The 25,584-nt window shown below is 40.7% G+C and overlaps 3 protein-coding genes and 1 long non-coding RNA gene across 5 annotated transcripts in view; 2 read left to right on the top strand and 2 right to left on the bottom strand.

Annotated features, from left to right (window-relative positions):
- The window catches only part of c1qtnf4 (C1q and TNF related 4), a 39,716-nt gene extending 25,309 nt beyond the window's left edge, over positions 1 to 14,407 (top strand). For both annotated transcript variants that reach the window (XM_046032298.1, XM_046032299.1), the window contains exons 2-3: positions 9,417 to 9,778; positions 11,105 to 14,407. In XM_046032298.1, coding sequence (XP_045888254.1) covers positions 9,422 to 9,778; positions 11,105 to 11,917 — 1,170 coding nt within the window. In that variant the 5' untranslated portion in view covers positions 9,417 to 9,421 and the 3' untranslated portion in view covers positions 11,918 to 14,407. The remainder of the gene's footprint in view (positions 1 to 9,416; positions 9,779 to 11,104) is intronic.
- Positions 14,408 to 15,376: 969 nt separating this feature from the next.
- ndufs3 (NADH:ubiquinone oxidoreductase core subunit S3) lies at positions 15,377 to 20,385 on the bottom strand. Its single transcript, XM_046032300.1, has 7 exons — positions 20,257 to 20,385; positions 19,510 to 19,575; positions 18,476 to 18,573; positions 17,134 to 17,283; positions 16,396 to 16,521; positions 16,137 to 16,256; positions 15,377 to 15,670 (listed from the first exon to the last, which is right to left on the bottom strand). The coding sequence occupies exons 1-7, from the start codon at positions 20,309 to 20,311 to the stop codon at positions 15,500 to 15,502; spliced, it is 786 nt and encodes a 261-aa protein (XP_045888256.1). The 5' UTR covers positions 20,312 to 20,385; the 3' UTR covers positions 15,377 to 15,499.
- A 1,294-nt stretch (positions 20,386 to 21,679) lies between these two features.
- On the top strand, positions 21,680 to 23,625 carry LOC123958733. The gene is made up of 2 exons (XR_006822151.1): positions 21,680 to 21,709; positions 22,929 to 23,625. It is a non-coding gene; the product is annotated as an uncharacterized LOC123958733 (long non-coding RNA).
- ptpmt1 (protein tyrosine phosphatase mitochondrial 1) lies at positions 21,948 to 25,030 on the bottom strand. The gene is made up of 4 exons (XM_046032301.1): positions 24,714 to 25,030; positions 23,826 to 23,906; positions 22,979 to 23,170; positions 21,948 to 22,589 (listed from the first exon to the last, which is right to left on the bottom strand). Exons 1-4 carry the CDS (start codon positions 24,858 to 24,860, stop codon positions 22,461 to 22,463), a joined length of 549 nt encoding a protein of 182 aa, XP_045888257.1. The 5' UTR covers positions 24,861 to 25,030; the 3' UTR covers positions 21,948 to 22,460.
- Between the last annotated feature and the right edge of the window lie 554 nt (positions 25,031 to 25,584).

Genomic DNA, 25,584 nt, shown 5'->3' with positions numbered 1-25,584 from the left:
GTCAAGACTCTGCAGTCTACTTACATCTGAAGGACAGAGGACAGTCGTTTGAGGACCACCAGGTGCACATTTTAGACAGAGAAGATGGATGGTTTGAAAGAGGTGTCAAGGAAGCCATCTACACCAGGGTTGAGAAGCCATCATTGAGCAGGGGAGGGGGTCTACGCCACCACTTATCCCCCACTTACAATGCTGTCCTTTCATCACTTCCCAGGAAACTCAACAAATGTAACCTATTGGCCTCAGGTGAAGATACCAACGATGGTCGTTCAGTCTTGGCCACAGGTAGTCTTAACGACCGTAACGATTGTCGTCACAGCAACAAGGAACACTAACGAACCAGCGGTATCGATGACCCGGGCCAACGACCCCACTGAGGTTAAATAGCTGAGTTTCCCTGCCAGTCAGTCAGAACTGAAGAAGTCCTTTGGATGAGGGACGAAACGTCTTCCAGTATCTTCAACCAAGTCCAGTTGCCCTTGATTTTAACCTTCGTTGGATAACTATGACCTGGATGACTGAGAATCTTCATAGACATATAAGTGTGATTATCTCTGCAAATTGTAGAGAGTATAATTCTACCCAACTTCTGAAAAGAAGTGTAAGTAATCTGAAACTATTACAAAAAAGAAAGTAAGAAAGAAAACACTATCTGAAAAGTGGAACATGTATGCAGGTGATGACATACAATATATGTCATCACCTGGCGGCTGCAGCACAGACACAGACTCCCTTTGTCTATAAGTTTGAAGAAATGACCAACTGTGAGGAGAGCCTAGAGAAGATCCAGGACTCACATGGGGGAAAGAGATCTATAGATCTGTCTGAACCTCTAGGAATCCCCCTGGAGGACCTGGAGGAAGCTGCTGGGCAAAGGAGCCTGGGCTGGGAGGCTCATCCTGTGGGAATTGTAGCTCTGACCCAGATAAACAGTGATTATGAATGGATGGTTTGGAGATTAGTAATTATCAGCACAAAATTGCATTTCATATAACTCCCAGCATTACTCAAATTATTTAACATTGGTTTATACATGTTGGTTTTCTCTTATTTTGTCTATCAAAAATAAAGTTATGACCGACAGTTTCCTTCAATCTTTATGCTTACATTTGGTAATTATAATTAAGTGCTGGTTCTGTTCACATTAAGTTTGCAATTTTGTGAAGCAGGGAGTAGCACCACTGTGAGGGAAAGAAATGAATATATAACATCCTCTCCTCTTGAAACAAGTATCATCAACAGCATTCATCGAGGTAATTCACTTGTGCACGTTCCAGAAACTGCTCAGTTGTGGTTGCACCGAGACTCCTGCATGAATGTGTGTTCATTAAATAATTTGATATAGTTTGGATTTAAGAGGCAACACAACACAGTTATCATCCAAAAACACAATGTTAGAGCCATTCATACAAAAGAGAAATATTTGCAAATACATAATATTTTGTATTATTTAATTTGCTAATGGTAGCTAGGTCCATATGTTTCACTGTTGAATATATAGCATCTTCTGCAATAGGGATGGGGATCGAGACCAGGTTCCAAAATTTCTCAAAACCCGAAAATCAATAAGGTTCGGCACCTGCGTCACACACACAGCCACCAGTCAGCTCAGAAAATATCTGTGAAACAATGTTTCAAACAAAATGCACAAATCTGAAAGAGGCCCAGTCTGTCCCGAGTTCCAGCCTGGTTACAGCCAGTGCGCTGCTCACCAGCATCGCAGGCTGCGGGGGAACTCCGGTGTTGTGAGAGAATTACTAAGCTTGTTTATTAAACACAAGAGGCAACGTTTTATTTTCGTTGGCCAACTTTTGAACTGAACCTCAAACTGAGTATTTTTTGTTTGCTTACTGGGAAAACAGAAATATGGTCTCCTGGGAGATTTGAACTGAGATAAAGACGCATTAATTGGTGGTTGAACTGTGGGTTTTGTATTGAGCGCTTACTGCATAACACACTGTGGTAAACTTAGTTTTTCTTGTGGTCTGTAGGCCGACCTGATGATATTATATCATGTTATTTAATGCCATGACTTGACTCAAATTATCTTTCTAAGACTAAAATTTCTTTCTAATTATAATATGATATATCTTCTCAACCATTGCTCATAATAATAATTCTACCTAATTCATCATAACACAGGCCTGACCCACAAGAAAGAACAGTGTAGTTCTATCTATATAATATTGTGTCGGTCATACTATACACTGATTTACTGCTTGTCCATTTTGAATAATACACAAGGTAAAGAGCTTAAAAATTAATCGCATATTCAATCGCAATATTGGTTAAAAAAATCGCAATTAGATTATTTTCCAAAATCGTTCAGCCCTAGTTTTATACAAGCACTGCTAACGCTAGCTTGGCATTAGCCAAAAGTTGAAAACAAGCTTAATAGAAAGCTGTCTGTCTGGAGCATAGACTGGTCTGTAGTCTTAAAAACTCAAAACTCAAAAGACAAACCAGCCTCCTTCTTCCTGGTAAAGTTACCTGCAGCCAGCGAGAGAGGAGGAGGGACTGATACAGACTGATGTTATTCTTTCTAAACGTCACTCACTTGTGATGTCAGATAAAGTTATTGACTTACTTTGCTGTTACTTTGCTCTAGAAACAACATTTAGCTGTATTTAAAATATTAAATTAAAAACAACCAGGCAGTTCATATGTACACTTCAATATATGTTTATTTATCGCAAGTGATATATCATCTCAATATATAACGTTATCGCACATTGAATATTGTCCTCATACCGTGCAGGCCTACCTCATGCCTGCATGTTGGGTCTGGTCTTATCAAATAACCATCACTAAATAAGAGTAAAGTATTGATAGCGGTATCGATAAAGAATCAGATCGTTAAGCAGTGTCAATAAAAATTAACGATCCCCATCCCTATTCTGCAAGTAAGTTGCCTGTGCTTGATAGTCAAGTTACATGAAGCTGTGGGGCCTGGAGATAAACATGGCAAAAGCACAGTCTGTGACTGAGTTTGACATATCTGATGCGTTTTTACCAAGTTGGAGTTTTAGTCATGGCACCACTTTGGTCCTGTATAACATATATCTCAACAACTAGTGGATGGTTTGCCATGCCATTTTGACATTTGACATTATTAACCTTGTCAGGATGAATTGTAGTTGTAATTGTTTTCATCTAGCATGATCATCAGGTCAAATCTAAAACTTCAAATGATCAAATACCTGCAAAACTCATCACATTTCGATCAGCATCAGTTGTACTTTGTGTTTAGTACTATTAAGTGGCAAATGTTAGTATGCCAACACACTAAACTCAGATGGTGAACATCAAGGCCGGATTAGTACCCCCAGCACTGAAGCCCCTAAGGGCCCTCCTCCTATCCCGAACACCCACACTCTCGATAACAAAGCTATTGACAGCCAGCAAACTACAGGCACCTGATAGAACCTAAAGCCCCACCAGACAGACTCCACCAACATGCACAGACACGCACACAATGCTAAGGCCCACCTTAATTAGCTTATTTGAACTTCCAGCCAAGCTGGCATGTCAAATCCCACACACATTAGTGAAAGGTTGATGACTAGTCCAGCTGAGCAGGCAGCAAGTATGCCTGTCCAATTCAGTAAACCTAATCCAAGTACTGCCATCTCACTCACAAATCACAATACAATTAATTCAATCATCCCAAGATCCCAAATAGTGTTCACTGAAAATCACCAAGCAGAAAACACAATGACTGACTGAAGATGTAACAATGCCATAACACAACACTGCTGAGTGCAGTTTGCAAAAGCTCACTAAGTGAGCTGGGCAACTTCACACACACCAAAAACATTTACTGCACTTGACAAAATAACTCTCACACAGGTTTATAGCACCATCACACCATAATGATGCAATATACATGTTATGCAAACAGCATATAAACACAGCAAAAAAAAAATCAGTATCTGTTCGCACAATCAGATTATATTATTAGCCTAACTTTCCTGAGTCACAGATAGAAGTCCTTATGTTCATGTCGTTTTCTTCGCAAAGTAGCTGATCAAGTCCTAGCTAGCGAAAAGGAAAGCAATGTATTTTTCTGGTGGACGGTGACTATTTAATTTTAATAATAATATAATGTGTCCACAATGTAGACACATTATATTATTATGATGAATGAAATAATAATAATGTGTAACGTGTCCACCAGCATTGTTCCCCCTCCGTGATAGCGGATAGTTAGCCACCAGATTCTGAAAGGCTGAAATCCCTTTGAGAAGTTTTTTTACTACAGCCGCTTCTTTCTCTTGGCAGCCCTGCTGGGCTTTTGGTTGCTACCGCTTCCGTTTCCACTAACGTTACACTGGCAGATACAAGCTATCTGACCATGGATCAGTTACAAATTAATTTCACTGTTTTAATCTCAACTTGTTCTTCCAAAAAACGATTGTGAATCAGTACGGTGTAAACCACCTGCTCTGCGCCCACCCACCTTTATCAGTAGCCAATCTCCACAGTGCGTTGTGGCCTGCTTCCAATCATTACCTGGCCAGTCATCAAACTGACAGAATCCATTTTTTGTAAACAACCTCCATCACAGAGGGCCCCTCTTTGCCCAAGGGCCCCTGGGCACGTGCCCAGGTTGCCCATATGGTAGATCCGGGTCAGTGAACATGATAAACATTACACCTTAACATTAGCATGTTAGTGTCATTGTGAGCATCACGTTAGCATTAAGCTCAAACCTCTGCTGTGCAGCAGTTGCAACTACAGTAAACAGTTGAAACAAAGAACATGAACTACAGAGATTTACTAAAGCATTCCTCAACTGTTAAACAACTTAAACAGCCATTTTCAAGAAACGCACAATAAAGTTGACTATGTATAAAGGAAATTACTTTTTGCCTTTCAATTATTACATGTCATCATTATATGTTGTTTGTAATCAGATTACTTTAACCCCAATCATAAAGTTATATACACAAATATACTGACACATGCTTAAACGTATGCAAGTAAAATAAAACAGCACAAAACCGATTTAAAATGATGCATTTACTGTAGAAGAAGTAAGCCAAAAGAAAGTGATGAGTTGAATTTTTAAAACATGCATAACTGTACTTTTGCATGGGTTAATTTTGCTCTAGTCTTTTCTTTTCAACTGTGTTCTGTTGCTCCTCTATGAGCTTAACTCCCATGTGTGCTAATTATGGAAGAGGTTTGTTTGATCTATTCTTCCGTTGCTGTTTGAACTGAAGCATCACACTCTCTTAGGAGTACAGTCTGTCGACATGACTAGTTAAAACTGCTGCCATTACACGGACAAACAAACAGAATTTCTTAATGCAAGCCGCCATTATCCAAACAAGGGTAACTGCTGCATTGTCAATTTTATAGTTTGCTTTATTACTTTAGGGTGCAGTAAAAAAAAAAAAAGTGTGCTCAGATTCATAAAGGAGAATCATAATATCTGCAGTGAGCTGGTACTGCAGCATATTTTGCTCTTGCAGAAAATATTTCTCCCCCTGCTGCAGCGGGACAAGTAATCAGACAGAAACGATCAGCTGTGCCTCAGTGCCTTAAGTACAATTAACCGCTATAATTAGTTTCCATTTAAAGAGGTCGATTTAGTATAAACATACTAGAAGAACATTTAGTTTAAACAGTAAATAACTTCAAGGCCTTGATAGTGATGCATTGTGACTGTTGTAACACATTAGAAAGTACATTTAATATTTAAAAAACTTTTCTGCCAGTGTGATGGCTGAAATGATTTATCATTCAGCTGTGATGCCCTCATTCAGGTGAAGAGGAGGCTGCCAGAGTGAAACATGGTATAAGCAGTGATTCATTCCAGTTACAGTAAATAATATGATAGCCATGAAAATCCCTGACAGGATAGCATAGAGTGATGCACATTCTATTGCCAGAAATGTTCCTAAATGCAACACTAAGACATCATTTCCACTGAAGTTTCCAAATAGATCTTTTAAATGGGGGGCTTGTATATTGTAGATGAAATTAGCGTACAATGAATCTTATATGGGGCGGCACGGTGGTGCGGTGGTTAGCACTGTCGCCTCACAGCAGGAAGGTCGTGGGTTCACAGCGAGAAGTTCGTGGGTTCGAACCCACGGTTTCTGTGTGGAGTTTGCATGTTCTCCCCGTGTCTGTGTGGGTTCTCTCCGGGTGCTCCGGCTTCCTGCAGACATGCAGTGTAGGTTAATTGGCGACCCTAAATTGTCCTTAGGTGTGAGTGTGAGCGTGAATGGTTGTTCGTCTATGTGTGGCCCTGCGATGGACTGGCGACCTGTCCAGGGTGTACCCCGCCTTGCGCCTGATGTCTGCTGGGATTGGCTCCAGCCCCCCCCCCCCCCCACGACCCTGTATGCAGGATAAGCTGAGGCTGAGGATGGATGAATCTTATATGAATTATGTCTAAGAAAATGAGACAATATTTGCTGTTTTAGTTTTGAGGACATCTCATCACTCTTCAAAGAGGCTTTTGTTGACTGGTTTTGCATAAAATTTAAATATTTAAAATTTTCTATGTCAGTCAGCGCTGCATCGATTGCTATAAAGATCAACTTGTGTCCCAAAGAAAATGAATGTTGAAGGACAACTTTGTTTTGCGTCATGCTCACCTCTAGGGAGGATGTTGGTTGGATGTGCTAAGTGTGTTACTTCCTTACTGTGAAACAAAGCTCACATCCCATCTAACAACAGTCACCACTGGTGTCTTGTAACCATGAAGTGATTTTTTCCCCTATAAGCTAGATGTCTTACATAAAGTCTACAACTGGGTTGTAAAAGGCTGCAGGTACAGTGGACTAGTGACAGTTGGACAGCTGTGGAGGATGAAATGAAAAATGAATATTTTGACCATTAAACAAGCAAAACTTGGAACGGAAAATAAGAAACAAAGAAGAAACGCTTTTTGGGTTATAAAGAAAAAGTTGCCACAGTTTTAATATGATTTATTCATCATGGAAATTGAGCACAAGTATAATCTTTAAAAAATAAATGAAATAATAATAATAATAATACATTTAATTTGTAATGCACTTTATATTTCCGCAAATCCCAAAGTGCTACATGATAAAAACACATGGAGAGCATGAAAATAAAAATAAATAAAATAAACAAAAACAATAAGGAAAATGGCAAGAGTTCAAACAAAAGCTCTCCTAAAAAGATGGATTTTAAGGTCACGTTTAAAAGCATCCACAGTCTGTGGTGTCCTCGGGTAGTCAGGGAGAGCGTTCCACAGACTGGGAGCAGCTGAGCAGAAAGCCCGATCTCCCATTGTACGGAGCTTTGTCCTGGGAGGTTTCAGGAGATATGCTGAGGCAGATCGGAGGGTGCGTGTTGAGGTCTGTGGGGTGAGAAGCGGGGGGCTTCACCATGGATACACTGGTGGGTAAGGAGGGAGACCTTGTACTCAGTCTTGAGCGAGACAGGAAGCCAGTGGAGTGATTTGAGGATGGGGGTGATGTGGTCATGTTTGCGCACCCTCAGCAGGATCCTGGCATCCTACCAGAAATATGTAATTCCAGTCTCCACAGGTGGTTGCAATCTGCTCATTTTACTGGTCAGCCAACCAATCACTAAACAGAGACTGATTGAAGGGGTTTTCCATCTGGGAAAAAAACCCTCTGCATCGGACATACCTGCAGTTTATCCTTCTAAGCTCCTTTGAAAGCCTGCTGTCTCCCCTGAGACGCATTTAAGTGATTGGAACATTCTTGATGATAATGGACCTCAGTCAGTCTCTGGGTCGCAGGCTGGAGGGCAGAGGAGTGACAAAGGGAGAAAGCATAATTAGCTGAATGGAAAGCACCCAAGAGGTTCACAGTAAATACCTGGACTTCAATAAAACAGCTGACGCCTCTTGGATGAAGAGAGAAACATCTTTTAGATGAAAACAGCAGACCCAGCTCCTTTATACTACCGTATTCTTGACATCATTATTAAGGAGTTAAAGCAGCGTTCCACCTCTAAATACTTTATATATCTTCCTTCCTTATATTATCCTCATGTAGGCTGGTAAACTGCACATCTGGGTCTGGTAGCTCTCTACATGATAAGCTGTCTTTTTGCAGTAAAGGATGCTTTTAGAACACTATCTCCACCTATGTGTCTGCTTCTTCCTGCTACTTTACCAGAAAAGGACAATGAGACATTGAGAGTGCTTGTCTCAGTTAATAAAAAACCACATTAATAGCTCCTCTACTGAGAGAGATCTGCTTGAACAGCTCAAACACAGCACAGGGATTTTGTGTGTTATGTCTTTTAGGCACATTTGTTGAACTCTGTTTTGTGTTTTTGCGATGTGCAGATGTATGCTTGTTCCATTATGTGAGTGTCACCTGTCTTCGAGTGGTTTTAGTGTTTTACCTACACACGTGTATTCACAAATGGTTGTTGCTGTCTGTTGCTGATGCCCACATTTCTCTCAGATGAGGCATTTATTTCGCAGTGATGTGTGAGGACTGTGTATTGAACCTTTTTTTGGTACTGACTAGTCTTGTTTACTCATTCTTTGATCAGATCGTTCCTGATTTAAATCAAAATTTCGCCACTTCCACACATTGTTGTATGTAACTCCCCTCACTCTCTCTCACGTTTCCTGTCAATCTATACAGTCAAACTATTAAATGAAATGGTATATGTACAGAAACACAGGTACCATACCAACACAAATATATAAGATCAAACTAAGCCCTGTGATGGAATGGCGACCTGTCTAAGGTGTACCCTCCCTCTCGCCCAATATCAGCTGAGATTGGCTCCAGCCCCCCCATGACCATGCACGGTATAGACGATGGATAGATGGATGAATGATCCCCACCAAAGCAAGGTTTAGTCTCCAGTTAGGAAACCAACAACCAATAAGAAAGCTGGAGAAACTCCTCTGCAGAAAAATGCTGCCGTGGTTTGACTACAGATATGCTGATCTGTAATGACCAGAGAGGAGCAGTGAAGTGTGAAAATATGTGATGAGATTCTATATTATGGAAATAAATTAAAACATGAGCCTTATTATTACAAATGTTATAAGCAACAATAAGCAACAACATGAACAAACACTCCTCAGGCATCTATTAGATCTTCATTATGATATTATGAGCACATCACATTGTTAAATGAAATTTAGTAGATCACCTTTAGAAACATTTCCAGAGGAACAGAAAAGATGAGTTGCAACTTACCAGAAAAATAGATAGCAATGCAGATTGATTTTCCAGCTTCCTCGTCAGTCATTAGTAACCTGCTGTGGTTTGCCAGGTGATCTGAGCTATCCAAACTTGAACTTTCTTCATATCAAGCTCTGCAACAAAAACACTGCAGCCATGTCGCAGCTGAAGATCTGACGGTGAATTCTAATGTGGCAAAACATTTAAAAGCTATCTATATGTAAGGAAATCTCATTTTTTTATGTTTTGCAGATACAATGCAGCTACCAGTGAGCGTGCTGATTGGCCTGTTGTGCCTGAGCCATGCAGGCGGTGTGTGGGGTTTTGCCCGTCTCCTGGATGACGTGGAATTACGCTCGGCTTTCTCCGTTGCACGTACCAACAGCATGGAAGGTGGGCCCAAGATGACTGTGACATTTGACACTGTTTATGTGAACATCGGCGGGGATTTTGACCCCAAGGCTGGCATGTTGCGCTGTCGTATCCCCGGGGCCTACTACTTCTCCTTCACAGTGGGAAAGTTTCCACACAAAGACCTGTCTGTGATGCTGATGAAGAACAGAAACGAGGTGCAGGCCATCGTCTACGAGGAAAACGCTGGAGAAGAAAGGAAGGTAGGTTTCAGACCTCTCAATCACCACACAGTTTCTCTTGACGGTCCCTCAATATAACCACATTAGTCCAACACCACCACAGCCTGTGGGAGCACTCTAGCGTATAGTTATTACTTTGCTGGCCAAAATATAACGTTAGGTGACAAAAATCTTCACTCAGTGGTCATCTGCCCTCTCGACCCTGCTGGTCTTGGTTGTCTTTTCCAGCTTATCTTTGGGATCCTGAAGAAGGTCTCCAGCACACCACTGTCCAAGTGAGGAGTAAAACCTTCATGCATAGTAATGCACACAAGGGCTCTGTCAGGGTTGTCGTCTGCGACAGCGTCCAACAAATACTGCCCATGCAGTTCCCAGGTAGCTCAGGTTCTGGATGGTCCCCGCCAGCCATATCCTCTTACATGGCTAATGCAGCCCCACGGCTGAATATCTGAGTCAGCCAAAACACTGTATAATGTATCCACGTCCATAATATCCTCTGCACTCACATTTTGGGATGCTGTTTTCGCTTTTGAAAATGTTGCAACACAAGCGAAGAGAACATGTTTTTATTTTTGAGCGGCATCTAGCCCGGCCCTAGCTACCCAGAGCCGAAATCAAAACGGAAATATCCTGTTATTCTTCTGTGACAACTGTAAGTGCCCGATCTGTGGTGCACATGCGCAGATTTTAACTTTTACGTCACTGCCTGACCCTAACCCCACGCGCATATGCAGAACGGATTGGGCAGGCAGCATGGATCGGGGCAACTCCAACTACATCACTGTACAACTGTCAAAGGCAGACAAAGGCGTGATTCTGAATTTTGGTCAGACACACCAGCTTCTTGCCACCTGCTTTCAGTTTTTATGCTAAGCTAAGTAACGCTAAGCCAACTGTTCCCTGGCTCCAGCTCCATGCACTAACACCAGAGTGGTAATGAACATCTCACTCGTGGCAAGAAAGCATATAAGTGTGCTCCCCAAATTTTTCCTCTAAGCAGGCTGTATGATTTTGACAGGTATCTTCATCAAGTCAGCCTCAAACAATAACTGAATTCTCTTTCAGGATGGATTTGTCCCTCTGAGGAAATGTTTACAAAGGTCTTTTATCATGTCAAAGCTCTCCAACTGTCTTTCAGTACACTATGGCTTTTATCACAGAGGGTAAATTTGTGCTGGGGTGGGGAAACAAAACAAAACTGAGGGGATTACCCACCAAATTCCCTTGAATGATGAGCTAGCTGCGTGTGGTAGATGATCGGATTATGTTTGTTGTTGGTGCCTTGATATAAAACAGACCTGAATATGACTCCCTAGCTGGGATACTAAAGTCTGCTTCAATCCTCAGGTGCAGAGCCAGAGTGTTATGCTGCAGCTGGAGTTTGGTGACACCGTCTGGCTTCGTCTTCATGGTGACCCTCGCTATGCCCTCTACAGCAACACCGGACACTACACTACCTTCAACGGGTACCTGGTCTACCCCGACATCTACGGCTACCAGACACACCACCACCAACACCACCCTGCCTTCAACTCCCAACAGCCCCAGCAAGATAACATCCCAGCGTTAGATAACAAGCAGGCCACAGAGCACGCCAGGTCTGGAATCAGAGAAACAGGGAAGGAGAAAGAGCTGCAACATAGGGAGGAAGAGGATGAGGATGAGGAAGAGGATGACCAGAGATCTGCCTTCTCGGTGGGGCGCACTCAGAGCATTGTGGGGGTAGACCAAGTGGGCTTGCCGCAGCACCAGCCAGTCAGCTTCGACACGGCATTCGTCAACATCGGAGAAGACTTTAACGTGACGAAGGGGGTGTTCACTTGCCGCGTCCCCGGGGCATACTACTTCGCCTTCAACGTGGGCAAGCTGCCTCAGAAGACGCTGTCCGTCAAGCTGATGAAGAACCATCTGGAGGTGCAGGCGATGATCTACGACGACAGCCAGGGTGAGAAAGCCCTACAGAGTCAGAGCTTGATGCTGTCGCTGAAACCAGGAGACACAGTCTGGCTCTACTCCCACCAGAGAGATGGCTTTGGGGCCTACAGCAACCACGCCAAGTACATCACCTTCACTGGCTTCCTGGTTTATCCAGACTTCCCCAACAACACCACCACTACCACCACCACCACCAGCCAATCATATGCAGACAAGAAACCCTAGCTGTAGCACATGGGCTAGGCACTGGACATTGTGGGAGGAATTCATGCAAAGTGGCAGAGTCTCAGAGTCCACAAAAGGCATTGGGCAGTTTCTGAGTTGTGGAGAATACACGTAATGAATGTTGCTTTGTGGTTGTCTTTGACACTTCTTCTTCTTATGAATTCCTTTGCAAAGGCACAGGGACCTAGGACTGAGTGCAGAGCGTAAATGAAAATCTCTTCAATTTCCATTTAATGGCTTCCCAGGATATGACTTCATCACATTCAAATGTGGAACCTTGATTTGCAGTAATGTGACCTCTGATTGAATATTTCTCTCTGTAATAAAAACTCAGTCATTACCAGCTCACCTCCGTGTCAGCTGAACTCATTTAAGTTGAGTGCAACAACCAAAACTCACAAGGTTAGCTTTTGCATTTCAATTCCTGGCATCTTTATTACAGCACAAAAACTATTTTGTGCCCACTGTTAGTACACCATGATAAAGTATTTTATAAACAAATAATTGCACTATGGGTGCAAACGTTGACACTCAGTCTTGCAGTTAGCATCTTCCATTGAAGTGAAAACAAAATGGCAGTTCTGTCTGATTATCAGTCTCAAAGAAAATGATCAAAATCTGATTCTGTGTTTAAGTTTCAGCTGACATGAAGGTGAGGAGGTCACTGCAGAATTTTCACTGTGAAGTGAAAAAATGCATTTGTTATCCTTGACAAAGACTTGGTGTTTCTGCTCGTATGTAAAAAGTCACTTTACTTTCTTTATGTCTTTAGAGGCATGTGAAAACAATATGAACAGTGTGTTTTGTGTCAAAATGAGTCTTTCTGTACTTTATTTCTTACCCTGATACTTGGCCACAGAGGGCAACAGGACGAAACTGACATAGTTTTGGAAAAATGCCAACTGCATATACACATATGTACTGGCTATATGACATATGTACTGACTGTTGACCACATGCCACCTCTAGGCCTGCGGGGATCTGGACCATAATTAGATTTCTAATTCTAGCAGCGTTTAATTCATTTCTTCAGATGGCGACCACTGTGGGGAAAATTGAATTGCTTCTCCCGGGCTATTATAATATGCATGTCTGTTTAATTTCACACTGCCGGGGAGAAAGATGATGCCGTTCAAATTGTGATGAACCTTGACTTCATGAAATCACCTTCTCTGTTGGAAAGGCACACCATGTGAATTGATACTTCAGTGGGACTGAACATCTGCATTTCTTTTTAGAGTTAACTGAAAGTGAAGTTCTGATATAAACTCTGGTCAAAAAACACCAGTTTACTGCAAGTAGGCCAGTTTACTTTTTGAAAACTCAAACAGATTTTTGAGATTTACTCATTGAGAGAGAGAGAGAGAGTACTGTTTAAAGTTTTATTAATTCAAATTAGAATATGTTGGACAAATTGTAGTCCCGTATATTCTAATTTGAATTAGAGTTAATTCACCTGCTTTCTGTTGCAACTTACAATCTCACTATATACTATTGAAATGAAGAGTTCACAATGGATCACGAAAGCTGGTGGAAAGTGATGCAGTACTCGTCAGCAAACGATTCCTCTAAAGGTACTGCGTTCGGTGATGCACAATAGCAATGCACATTAAAATTAGGTTTCTCTTGATATATTTACTACAAAATAGCAAAACCTGAAAAAGGTCAAATAAAATACCATCAAGATAAACCTGAAAATGTGATCAGACTGTGCAGTCTGATAGGTGAAAAGCTCAATCTTCACCTCACAGTGATGTCTTTGGCACCAGGAAAATGGTCTCACACTTACTCTGAAAACCAATAACAGACAAGCCTCGCCCCACCACAGTGTTACTAATCGACAATTTCCTGTCCTGTACGCATGCAGTGACTTCTAAGAAAGTGACAACATTTTGGACAATTTCTCCACAGTATGAAATTATACTGTGAGTGTGCCTCATTTCAGATAATAATATATTCTGTCCCAGTCTAACCCTCTGTGGTTTCTCTGCTTCAGCCTCAGTGAGCGAGAAGTGCACAGGAGTGGAACTATGATTGCTTTCAGTTTCAGTTTAAATCAGTCAGTGAAGGTGATACCTGTTAATAAATAAACAGAACTCATGGTAAAGTGAAGTGACTAGGGCATAACTCATTTGACACTCAGAAGCACTTGTGTGATGCATGCATGTAACTGAAAATACAGTGAATTAAAAAGATACTTGATGGCTGAACAGCCTCACAGGACCAGTCGCTGCCTGTTAACTGCGTATTTTTATTGTGTGAATTATCTGTACAGTTATTGACAATATGTTGGATGTTTCTGGTCTGTGCTTCTTTCTTTCGGACAATCCAGGTGAAAGATCGATCAGTGTGTATTAGAAACTATGTTGAGCAGACATGGGTCAAAAATGTGGTTGTAAGTAATTCCTGGTTGTTGTCCCAAAAGCACAAATACAACCATGACAGAAAAATAACTAAAAGAATATTAATAAAAAACAACATTTTGACCGATGTCTTGTGTTCTGGCTCATGTTGACTCTTTGAAATGTTTTAAATATATTTCTTACATGTGAAATGAATGCTTCAATAAAAATGTTTGACAAAATAAAAAAAATAAGAAATGTACAGTCTGAACTGTAATTGCATCCATGATGTAAACTCAGTCAGAAATCATGATCTGACAGATGAACAGCATTCACAGAAATTCAGAGCTGCTGGTTTTCATTCTTAAATTTTGTATTCTGTGCTGTGGTACCATCTGCTGGGCACTTCCGGTATGTTAGACTTACAAGGCAGCAAAAGTAAAGATTCAAAGAGGTCAAGAAGGAATATTTTTTAATTGGCTTCTTCCTGCGATAATGGGGTCTTCTTACATGATTGGCCTTTTTTTTGCTGATCAACTTTTTTCAGTCAAATCAGATCTAAACGCACTCAATGAGATTGGCAGAGTTTTTGAGCGTTAAACATATAATCATTCTAAAATGGGGTTTTTTTTGCTATTTTTTTTCTTTGTTGCTTATTTTGGTAATGTTATGGAGATTTTTGATGAATCCAGGTTTTCAGAGGCTTTAACGATACTTAATTTTTATAGTGATTAATTCAAACACTGAAATTAGCAAAGCATAAAATGTACAATACAAATACAATATATGGTATTACTAAGTATGTGGATACCCTTGGGTCTGCTTTTCATGCGTTATTCTGGGTCCCTTAGCTGCAAGTATGGGAAATATTATTTTAAACTAATGCTCTTGTGCCTGAATAGGAGCACGTCCCTGCCGCCGGTTTGTCAAAATCTGGTGAGAGCCTGAAACCAGAAGAGTGGAGGCTGTTGAAGCAGTAGATTAATGCCTATGGGTTTAGAATGAGATGTTCAGTGATCATATATAGGTTTAATGTTCGAATGTCCACATACTTTTTATATAAAGCATAGTTAAACTAGAAAATAAGCAGCCTTGCAAAAAGTACAGCTCAGAAAAATCTTTTGAAGATTGTTTTATTAGTATTTTTATTTACATAAATATTTCAGGTGGGTTTGTTCAAGGGGCTGGGAATCCCAAAATGACGCTGACAGACAGAACAAGGTGATGAGACACAGGGACATCATTTCTTCTCAGGGGTCTGATCTCCAGCCTCCAGTTTGGGTGCGACCTCTTTGGGCTCTCGGTAGGCGGGGAAAACCTCCCAGGGCGTGTTCAGGTCAAACTTCCTGAACTCCTGCGACAGCTCAACGGGCTCCGCCACCACGCGCTTCACCTCATCATCGTAACGCACCTGCAGAGGGAAACATGCTTCAGTTTGAAAACTGTTGTTGAATGTTTTATTTTTATTCAAAATAATGTCATTATTACCGATGATACATTTAAAGGACTAAAAACTGGACCCAAAAAAAAAAAAAAAACGGAATTATGATTTTTTACAACTATGTAAATAAACCACAAATTATTCTTTCCCAGCACAAACTATTAAGGATTTAAAAGGCTTATGGGAACCCTGAATTTATCATTATGAGCTCAAAAAAGAAATAATTAAATGCATGAATAATAAACAATCACAGGGTCCAGCAGAGTTTGAGATCTAAAGCGTCTGGGCACAGCTTCCATCCTGTCTGTCTTGTCTCGACTGACATCCTGCCAATACTACTACATATAGCTTTGGAGGATGCAGATGAATCACACATTGATGAAGCTGAAGAAAGATGAGTGCTGTACTGAGTGTGCAAACTGCTGGCAGAACTCACTTCTACGTATCCTGAGAGAGGGAAGTCCTTCCTGAAGGGGTGACCCTCGAAGCCGTAGTCTGTCAGAATACGCCTCAGGTCCGGGTGGTTGGCAAAGAACACGCCATACATGTCCCATACCTGTATAAACACAAACACACTTTTACCTTTTTTTTGTCTGTGTCGCTGCCAGAAACAACACAGACTATTTTACTGTGATTGTGTAGAAAAGATGAAATAAACACCGCAATGAATCTTCAGGCTGCAGGTTGTGACTTACCTCCCTCTCGTACCAGTTGGCAGCCATGTGGACCTGGACAGCAGAGTCCACTGGTGTTAACTCATCTGTGTACGTCTTAATGCGGATACGAGAGTTGTAGCGCAGCGACAGAAGGTTGTACACAATCTGTAAACCACACACGCACACATCACCACAAAACATTCAGACAGCTTGTTTAGATATAATCTTAGATTACCAGGACGGCACGTACATATTCTAATTCTAACCATTTAACATTTAGCTTGAGAGGAGAATGTGATTTTATTGAATAAAGACAAATAGTGCTTTCCTGACAAAGTGTTGCTGTTTAGTTCAGAGTACAATTAAAGCTTTTGACTGTAACAGCACTGCTGCAACACTAGATAGATGTGACATAATTAGCCATGGTTGGGTATCATTATAACCTGAAGTGATCATGGTTAAACTGTTAACTGCAAACAGATAAGGACAGTGAGGAGGTTTGCCCTGGAAATGTAAAGTCGCAAAATTACAAATATCTCTCATCCCTCAACAGAATTTTCTCTTCACATTTTTTGATAGTATAATGACTTTACAATTCCATTATACATCATCCAAGATGTTTTTCTGCATTTAAAAATTGAAGCGCTCACGTGTTTTGCTAAAAACACATTTTAGTAATTATGAAGCGCTTTATTTCAGAGGTAAAAATGTTGGGGTAGGAACAAAAAGTTAAATGACAAAACATGTTTCTAGGCGTGTGTGTGGTGTGACTGCTACCTCAAAGCGGTTCTGCCGTGTCGGGATGTCGACAGCAGTCAGGTCAATCATGTTCCTGAACTGGGCGTTGGTGTGGTCTCTCAGGAAAGTCAACACAGGGATCACTCCGTCAGGATGGATCATCACCTCCAGCTCATTGTAACAGGACACCTGCACAAAAACTCATTTTCAAACCATCTGCATGTTTCTGAAATTTAAATATTAGTGTAGTATTTTAATTGTAAACAGGGGATACTGTTAAGATCAGTTTTAAAAACCCACAAATAAAAACACAAAACTGACAAAAACCGGTTCTGATTTCAGTAGAAGTGTGCTTTTTAGACAACCACATACATACGTTCTTCAACCTGCAAGAATCTCTACTGCACCAGTACGGACCCAGTAGTTGAATGTAACTAAATACATTCACTCAAGTACTGAATGTTCCTTTATGGGTTGAGGAAATTCTCCTACTTCTTAAACTAAATAAACCTTTGTATGAGCTGGAAAATGCATCGTGACAAAGCTGAAAACAGGGCCGTTTCCCTGAGCTCATGAAAAGATGACTTGTAGAGATACAGGGGCAGAGAGAGGCAGGGCAAGCCGGTGTGTTTAACTGAGGTGTAGGTCTCGTGTGTATCTGAGTGTGTGGAGAAGAGAAATCCGAGGAAGGTGCAAAGCATATTTCAAATTTATAATAATAATAATGTTCGGGGTGATCAAAACCTGCTTTTACATGGCGGCATACTGTGAAAAATTTAGATTTTTTCACAATGCCTGCCCAATGTCGTGATGTCTGTCAGCCATCTCTGTTGGACGATGGCATCGTCTTTTGGCCCAACCCTAATTAAGCGTAAACATCCACCACAGTAAAATGCAACAGACAATACATGCAATTAATGTAGCAGCAATATTAATCCAGAAATATCAGAACAGTGAAACACTTGACAAGGAACATTTTACTGAAATTTTACTTCTATTAATTTAAGTAAATTTTGCTGATAATACTTACAAACTTTTACTGAAGTAGTTTTGCATGTAGGACTTTTACTTGTGCAGTATTTTCACAATGTGGTAATGGGACTCTTACTTACGTCAAGGATCTGAATACTTCCTCCTCCACTGACTGTACCAAGTCTGACACTAGCCTGTGACGCATCAGCTTTGATTTACTAACTATTACCAAACAGTACGTAGATACATGAGTCATGATTTCAAATTGTCATCTTGGTTAATTCAAATATTAGGCTACATACTGCGACTTTAATGCTCTTACACAAACTGCACACCTAAGGTCCTTTGGTCACTCAAGCAGGGAGTAGCACAAGGGGAGTACTGTGATACTCTGAGCATATGAACTGACCTGGACCTGCTGGACATATTTGGGCATAATCTCAGCCACATACTCCCCAAACGCTGCCAGCTGGTTGTGAGTGACGGCATCCTTGGGCCTGACGGTGGCTGCATGAAGGACAGAGGAGAAAAGAGGTTAACAATGACTGAATAACGCAGCTATGGCTCTCCATGACAGACAGGTTTTATCTTATTGTACCATCAACTCATCATTAACATTGCAAAATACGTTGCGTGTGACATTGTTTATTGTGCTTGAATGTGTGCGCAACATTTTTGGTTTTCTTTCAAGTGAATATGTGATGTGGAAATTAATCAAACAACAAGTCTTTACGTCAGCACAGGTTCAAACTTTTGTCATGTCAACAACACTGTGTTTTCAGAAGACTCTGATCTGGATTAAAAGAATGTCAAAGACATAGCTCTCATTTTGTACAACCCAAGAATAAAAATATAAACATGTTTTTGCATATGATAATAGAAAATATTGGGGAAATGACATTAGTGTAGACAAATAAAACTGAAACTGTAAAATACAACTTTTGGTTCATGTTATACAAATCTAGGAAACAGATTATGCAGAAATTATTCATGCAGCAGACAGAATACATATAAGTTTTTTATCCAGATGGTTAGAGGAGTCTGGAAATACAACAGCTTTAAGTGTTATCTTTCAGGAAAAACCGACGCTTAGCTCTGTGACTTCAATCAAATGACAGTTACAGCCAGATTCATCTAATATGGAGAGACCTGGGACTCCGGAGCTCCTCTGGTAACACCCCTCATCACGCAGGACCCTTCTTGAAGAAGTTATCCTGTGCTTTAATGGTCCACGCTCACAAATTTTCAACAAACTAGAATAAACCAATTGACTCGCATTAAGCCTTGAGCTTTTGGGGCCCATTTAAGTCTAGGGACCCAGGGGAGTTGCCCACTTTGGCCAGTTGGTAACGCAGCCTTGTTGATGGTACACGAGAGGCACAAATTCAGGTTTATGAGAGTTAAGAGAGAGTACAGTAAGTTCTAGTGTGTAACGTTACTCACGACTGGTCTCAGTGGTGGAGCTCTGCAGCCTGGTCTGCTGCTGGAGAAGACATGAACTCCTTGCAACTGGAAGAAGAAGAAGAAAAAAAAAAAAGCAGGATGAAGAATTCATCTACATTATTAGCCTACACCTTTATTTTAACAGGCAAGTTAATTAATATTAGGTTCTTATTTACAATAACGTGGCAGGAGACAAAAGGCCTCCAGGGAATGGGATTAAATACAATAACATAAACAAATAGAAGATACAGAACGACGACAAACTTTAAAGGAAAAAAAAAAACAGACACAAAGACACCAAAAAACCAAATGAAAGAATAAAAAAAACAGAGAGAATAGGCACTAACGTTACAGCCATTGCAATAGTTAGACGAAATGTTAAAGACAGCAGCAGGACAACAGGACACAACCATGTAACGTTATAGCATCACATGACAAGTGTCTACAGAGCTGCAGAGGAACTGGTGTAATGTGCAGAACAATAACTAGCAGAAACTCGTCCCACATCCACTCAGAACACGTCTGTCACATTTACAACATAAGCTTCCCATCGTGCCTGTTACTCGGCTCCTTGCAGGGAAACGTCTTGCTAGCATTGGCTAGCTCGAAGGTCAAACCTCAGACATTTTATCGGGTGAAAAATGACACCGTGTAGTTTTCATTGCCAAGCAAAGGCACACCTACTCAAACGGATTCCTGCAGCAAACGTCGTGTACAAGCTCAAACGCGTTTCGACTCATAACTTACCGTTAAAACTCTTTCCAAGACCTCCGCGGACAAGCCGTACCAACGACGCCGCCATGTCTGCTCTGTGGCCGCTCTTCTTCGGGCAGAGACGCGGCTGTTACCGGTGTGTCGCCTCCTGATGGGCCGGAGGAGAAGTACACATTACCTGATGAGACCCTCCTAAAGAAAACATAATTGAGGTATCAAATAACATTAATGTAGACAAAAAAAAACTGATTACACAACTTTAATCACTTTTTGGTTCATGTCATACAAATCTAGCAAAAAGCTAGATTTAAATTAGTCATGCAGCGGTTAGAGTAAATATGTATTTTTCCAGATGTTTAGACGAGTCTAAGAACTCAATACAACAGGTTTAAGTGTTGTTACATTACCGTCTATGGCTTTAAAGATCATCTGGGATTTATCTGTCAGAAAAACAGATGCTTAGCTCTGTGACTTGAATGGGCAGCTTTACCTGCGATATCTTAAGGACCTTATCCTGCCCCATTTGAAACTGTGCTTTAATGATCCACACTCACACAACACACTAGAATAAACCAACTGACTCACAGTCAGCGTTGAGCTTTTGGGGCCCATTTAGCTGTAGGGACCCAGGCCTGTTGGTAACCCTGCCTTGTTGATGGTACATGAGAGGCACAAACTGGGGTTAATGTGAGTTAAGAGAGAGATCGGTGGGCCCCTGCATTAAATAAAATATTTCCCCTTGAAATGCCATCGCCACCTCAAGTTCATCCACATCCCTCTAGACTGGTGGAGTGCCTCACATTATTTTTTACATCAACTGACACCAACACAGTCAGAATTACTTTAAATCCCCAAATAAAATTGTCGTATAGTATTATGAACATATGAACTAAGTAAAAGTATTTTCAGCAAAATGTACTCAAAGTATCAAAAGTAAAAGCATTCGTTTGTCACTATGGGCCTGGTTTATGTTGTATCATTCTATTAATGTCATTATTATAGCGTCATTAACATGTAAACAGCCCTTCAGTGTTATAGCCAGTTGAGGCTATAAACCGGTTCTGGTCCTGAAAATGCAGTCTCTTGTACTGCAGCTACATGCTACTTAGTTGAGGTGGAGCTCGTTTTAAATGCTTTAGATACTTATGGGTAATTTTGTTTATAATACAGAATCGTACTTTATATACAGTGGGGAGAACAAGTATTTGATACACTGCTGATTCTGCACGTTTTCCTACTTACAAAGCATGTAGAGGTCTGTAATTTTGATCATAGGTACACTTCAAATGTAACAAAATCTAAAACAAAGATCAAAAAGTATTTGATCACCTACCAACCAGTAAGAATTCCAGCTCTCACAGACCTGTTAGTTCTTCTTTAAGAAGCCCTCCTGTTCTCCACTCGTTACCTGTATAAAAGACACCTGTCCACACACACACTCAGACAGACTCCAACCTCTCCACAATGGCCAAGACCAGAGAGCTGTGTAAGGACATCAGGGATAAAATTGTAGACTTGCACAAGGCTGGGATGAGCCCTTAGGCAAGCAGCTTGGTGAGAAGGCAACAACTTTTGTTGTACTTAGTTCCTCTTCAGCTCTAGCTAAAACTGATGTGGTTCAGCTTATTGCATATGAAACAGCAGTGCTGTCAGATTCCACGCACACACTGTATTTGCCAGTAATACCTACATTACTTTAAATAAAGGAGCATAACACTACTAGACAAGTTTTCTCATTAATATTTATTTAACATCATTGTGAGTAATTTATTTAGTTATTTAAAGTTATGAGGCACCATAGGGGAAGATGAGAAATTGAAATAAACTGCTGAATTAAGCACTAAAATGTTCTCGTCTTGTTGTGCCACTGCAGTCCTAACGCAACAAGCACACTGCAATTTGATTAATAAAAGTGTTTATTATTATGGTCAAACAGTATGGCAATGTTGTCTTGCTTGAAACTGCTTTTGGCTGAACCAAGATGACAGGATGAGATTTTGTTTACATTTCTTTTAACATAAATCTAAACTTATATGTTGTGAATTAACTACAGAAACATTGCCATTTTCCAGAAAACTCATGAGAATTTAATTTAGAAATGTAGAGGGAAAAACAAATAGTTTAGTATTTATTTTCTGTGGGTAAACATTCTGACATGGAGGATTGTACAGAGCTCTGAGTCCAGTCTTCCAGCTGCTGTAGGAACATAATGAGGTCTGAGCGGCCGCCCTGCGTTCTCAGCTGGACGGTTCACACACCTGCTGGTAGTATTTCCTCAGCATGTCCAGCTGAGCGGAGCGCACCAGGATGTGCGGTCGAACGGACGCCAGCTTCTGACAGGCTTCCTCTGGAGTCCAGCAGTGTAACTGTCAGCAGAAAAAAGCAAAGTCAACATTGTGTGCAGCCACACTGCAAAAGTGCTACTCACTGTGTGACTGAATAGATAGTTAGGACCAGTAGAATCAGTATTGATTAATCACTTCGAAAAATTGCGGAATCTTCTTTATCTTGATACCATTTTTACTGTCACCATTGACGTTGAAATGAAACAAAGACTTTGAGTAGAAGCTGTTAACTTTACATTCATATTGGTGAACAGTACATGTAGTCCTTTTTTGTACAGCCAACATATTTCATTGCACTGTTAAAGTGGTATTTGTCTGTCCCCTCAGTTTATGTGCTAACATCTACTCTAACTGATTAAGGTTGGAGGGCAAACAGCAGGGGACGAACAAGACCCCAGTTGTGTACTGACCCGAATGAGGTATGCAGCAGCCAGCGTAGCGCTGCGGGAGCGTCCAGCCTTGCAGTGGACGTACACGCTGGTTCCCTGCTCTCGGTGTTGCAGGGCAAACTCCACGCCTCGGTGCAGGTTCTCCAGGCTGGGAACGCCGGTGAGGTCAACGGTGCTCAACCTAAGCTGCACCACCCCTGCAGCCCGCCACTCCTGCAGCCAGCATCAAGCACATCAAATCAACTTGTCATTTAAGAATGACTGGAATTTGTAGAGGAAGAGGCCGACCTTAGTACTGTTTACAGTTAGAAATCAACCTGTGGTGCTCAACAGTCTGGTTTCCAGATCTCAGTAGCACTTTTATGTTTACCATGGGTCCAGGATGTCTGGTTACACCTCACTCTGAGGTGTACAATTGTCATGTCCTGCCCCAATGGAAGTGTTAAACCAATCTAAGGGTGAATGTCACAATTATCAATTTATCTGGTGATTTATTTTGTTGATTAATGCAAAAGAAACTACTTTAACAATCAATTGTTGAATGGCTAATCAATGCTATAATCCAATCACCTGTAAATCAGCTGATTTATTTCACCTGACATAATCAGAAATAAACACTTGGATGAGATGTGGGTGAAGGAAACAGTAAAATTGACACTTTAAAACTGGCTGATTTCTTGTCTTTTACTTTATCAATACTGTTATATTTCTAAAGAAGTGACAAACTTGCTAGTCTAGCTTGTCACATCGCAATAATTGACACAAACAACTAATTGCTGCAGTGTTGCTGTATAACGTTTGAATTTTCACACAGTATGTCTGCCTGGTTGAACTTCAAACTTAAGAGTGGAATGTGAAGTGAACTCACCTCAGCTGAGTTACAGAAATATTTGGTCTCAAACATCTCATTCATGGTGATAACCCCTCGAACATTTTCTTCTTCCACCAGCTGCAACACAAGAAATGGGAACCTCTACACATTTGATATGTGAACAATTTAATATCCACCAAATGTAAGATTTGGACATTACAATGACTACTTATAATATACAGTCAGCTTTAGGACTTGCAGGATACTGTGCATCCTGAGCAGCTACCAGACTTGTATGCATTTAGAGATTTGGGTCTGGGCTAAAATTTCAGCACTACAGGGAATCCAAACATTAACAACTGAGAATTTTATTAAAGTAATACCCAAAGGAGACCCGTGAAACAAAGTGTGACCACGAAATATACTGTAAAAAGATGCAGGGGGGAAAGGGCTGTAAAAGACAGTACATTCGTTTAAAAATGCAGTGTCACCTTTTTGTGTTCACTTCACCAAAGTAAAGGAAATACAACAGACATACTCATGGATGGGTCAAAATTATTAAATGTAAAATAAGTCATAATTATAAAATATCATGTTTAGAAGCTGAAAAATAAATATATATTTAAAATATTTGCTGCTTACTTCTGTTAACTACTTTAAATGTGATCTCATACTCATGGCTTAATATCTCATTATTTTGAGTTCTCTTATGGTTCCGTTTCCCCTGGTAAAAAATTAAAATACAACAGGAAAAACACCACAGAGAGAGAGAGAGAGAGAGAGAGTCACTGGTCAACATCATCATCAGTACACAGTCTCACAACAGCTGCTCTAAAAACTTCCTCCTTTCCTAGTTAATTTAATTCTAGGCTTTGACATGAGAGAAACATACTGTGGGCTTGGTCCATCGTTAGATACAGAGGCTATTTTGTTTGGCAGTCTGACCTGTGCGGTCATGGATCTGAAGGGCAGCGCTCCGAGGATCACGGTCTCGTCCACTCTGTCAAACCACCGTCTCGACGTCACCTTCTCCATCACAACATTGTAGGCTAAAGTCGGGTAGAAGAGCAGCCTTGCTAACGCTCCGGACATGGCTGAGCTATTCAAAATAAATTATATAAAAACGGAGCTTTCAAAGTCGGGCAGCTGTTCATTACATTGCTACACAATGTTAGTGAGCGCAGGGACGGTCAGCGCGTGTTGCTTCTTCTGTGGATGTGTTATCAAGTTCCTCCTTCGGCAGGCTTTTCCGGTAACAACACGACTTCCGGCATGAATCCTTCACAGTAAAGTCCGCGCAATCCACAAAGTCTGTGACCCAGAAAGGCACTTAGCAATCCTGAAGTTAAACACAGCCACATATTTTATTTACTTGCATTTTGAGGTCTTATTACTGCAATGCAACTGCACTCTAAATGTATGCCTGGTCTATTCATTTGTATTGCATTACACTGTTAAGGTAGTGTTTTTTGTGTTCCCTCTATTTATGTGCTAACCATCCAGGTTACTTAATTGATGTCGAGGTTGGAGGGCAAACACCATGGGAAGAAGAAGAAGAAGAAGAAGAAGAAAAATAAGTTTTATTTATATAGCGCCTTTCCAGAGCTCAAGGTTGCTTTACATGGTACATTTACACACTAACACACAACTTACAATCATATAGGATACATATAGTCACATTTAAACGAAATACATGTTAAATAACAATAACTTTTAACCAGAACAAAGAAATATGACCACATTACTCCTATTTTAGCTTCATTACACTGGCTCCCAGTATGTTTTTAAAATTCTATTGATCACTTTTAAAGCTCTT

Source organism: Micropterus dolomieu, linkage group LG20 (assembly GCF_021292245.1).
Source record: "Micropterus dolomieu isolate WLL.071019.BEF.003 ecotype Adirondacks linkage group LG20, ASM2129224v1, whole genome shotgun sequence".
Lineage (NCBI taxonomy): Eukaryota > Metazoa > Chordata > Actinopteri > Centrarchiformes > Centrarchidae > Micropterus > Micropterus dolomieu.
This window is presented reverse-complemented; position numbering and strand designations above follow the sequence as displayed.

What these genes read in the sequence shown, in the direction of transcription:
- ptpmt1 (XM_046032301.1), bottom strand. Translation starts at nt 24,860, where the DNA reads ATGTCCGGAGCGTTAGCAAGGCTGCTCTTCTACCCGACTTTAGCCTAC. An exon ending in TCAGATCCATGACCGCACAG is followed by an intron (nt 23,907 to 24,713) that starts GTCAGACTGCCA and finishes CTTGTGTTGCAG; the next exon opens with CTGGTGGAAGAAGAAAATGT. An exon ending in ATTTCTGTAACTCAGCTGAG is followed by an intron (nt 23,171 to 23,825) that starts GTGAGTTCACTT and finishes TGCTGGCTGCAG; the next exon opens with GAGTGGCGGGCTGCAGGGGT.
- ndufs3 (XM_046032300.1), bottom strand. Translation starts at nt 20,311, where the DNA reads ATGGCGGCGTCGTTGGTACGGCTTGTCCGCGGAGGTCTTGGAAAGAGT. An exon ending in TCTTGGAAAGAGTTTTAACG is followed by an intron (nt 19,576 to 20,256) that starts GTAAGTTATGAG and finishes TTCTTCTTCCAG; the next exon opens with TTGCAAGGAGTTCATGTCTT. An exon ending in AATATGTCCAGCAGGTCCAG is followed by an intron (nt 17,284 to 18,475) that starts GTCAGTTCATAT and finishes GTTTTTGTGCAG; the next exon opens with GTGTCCTGTTACAATGAGCT.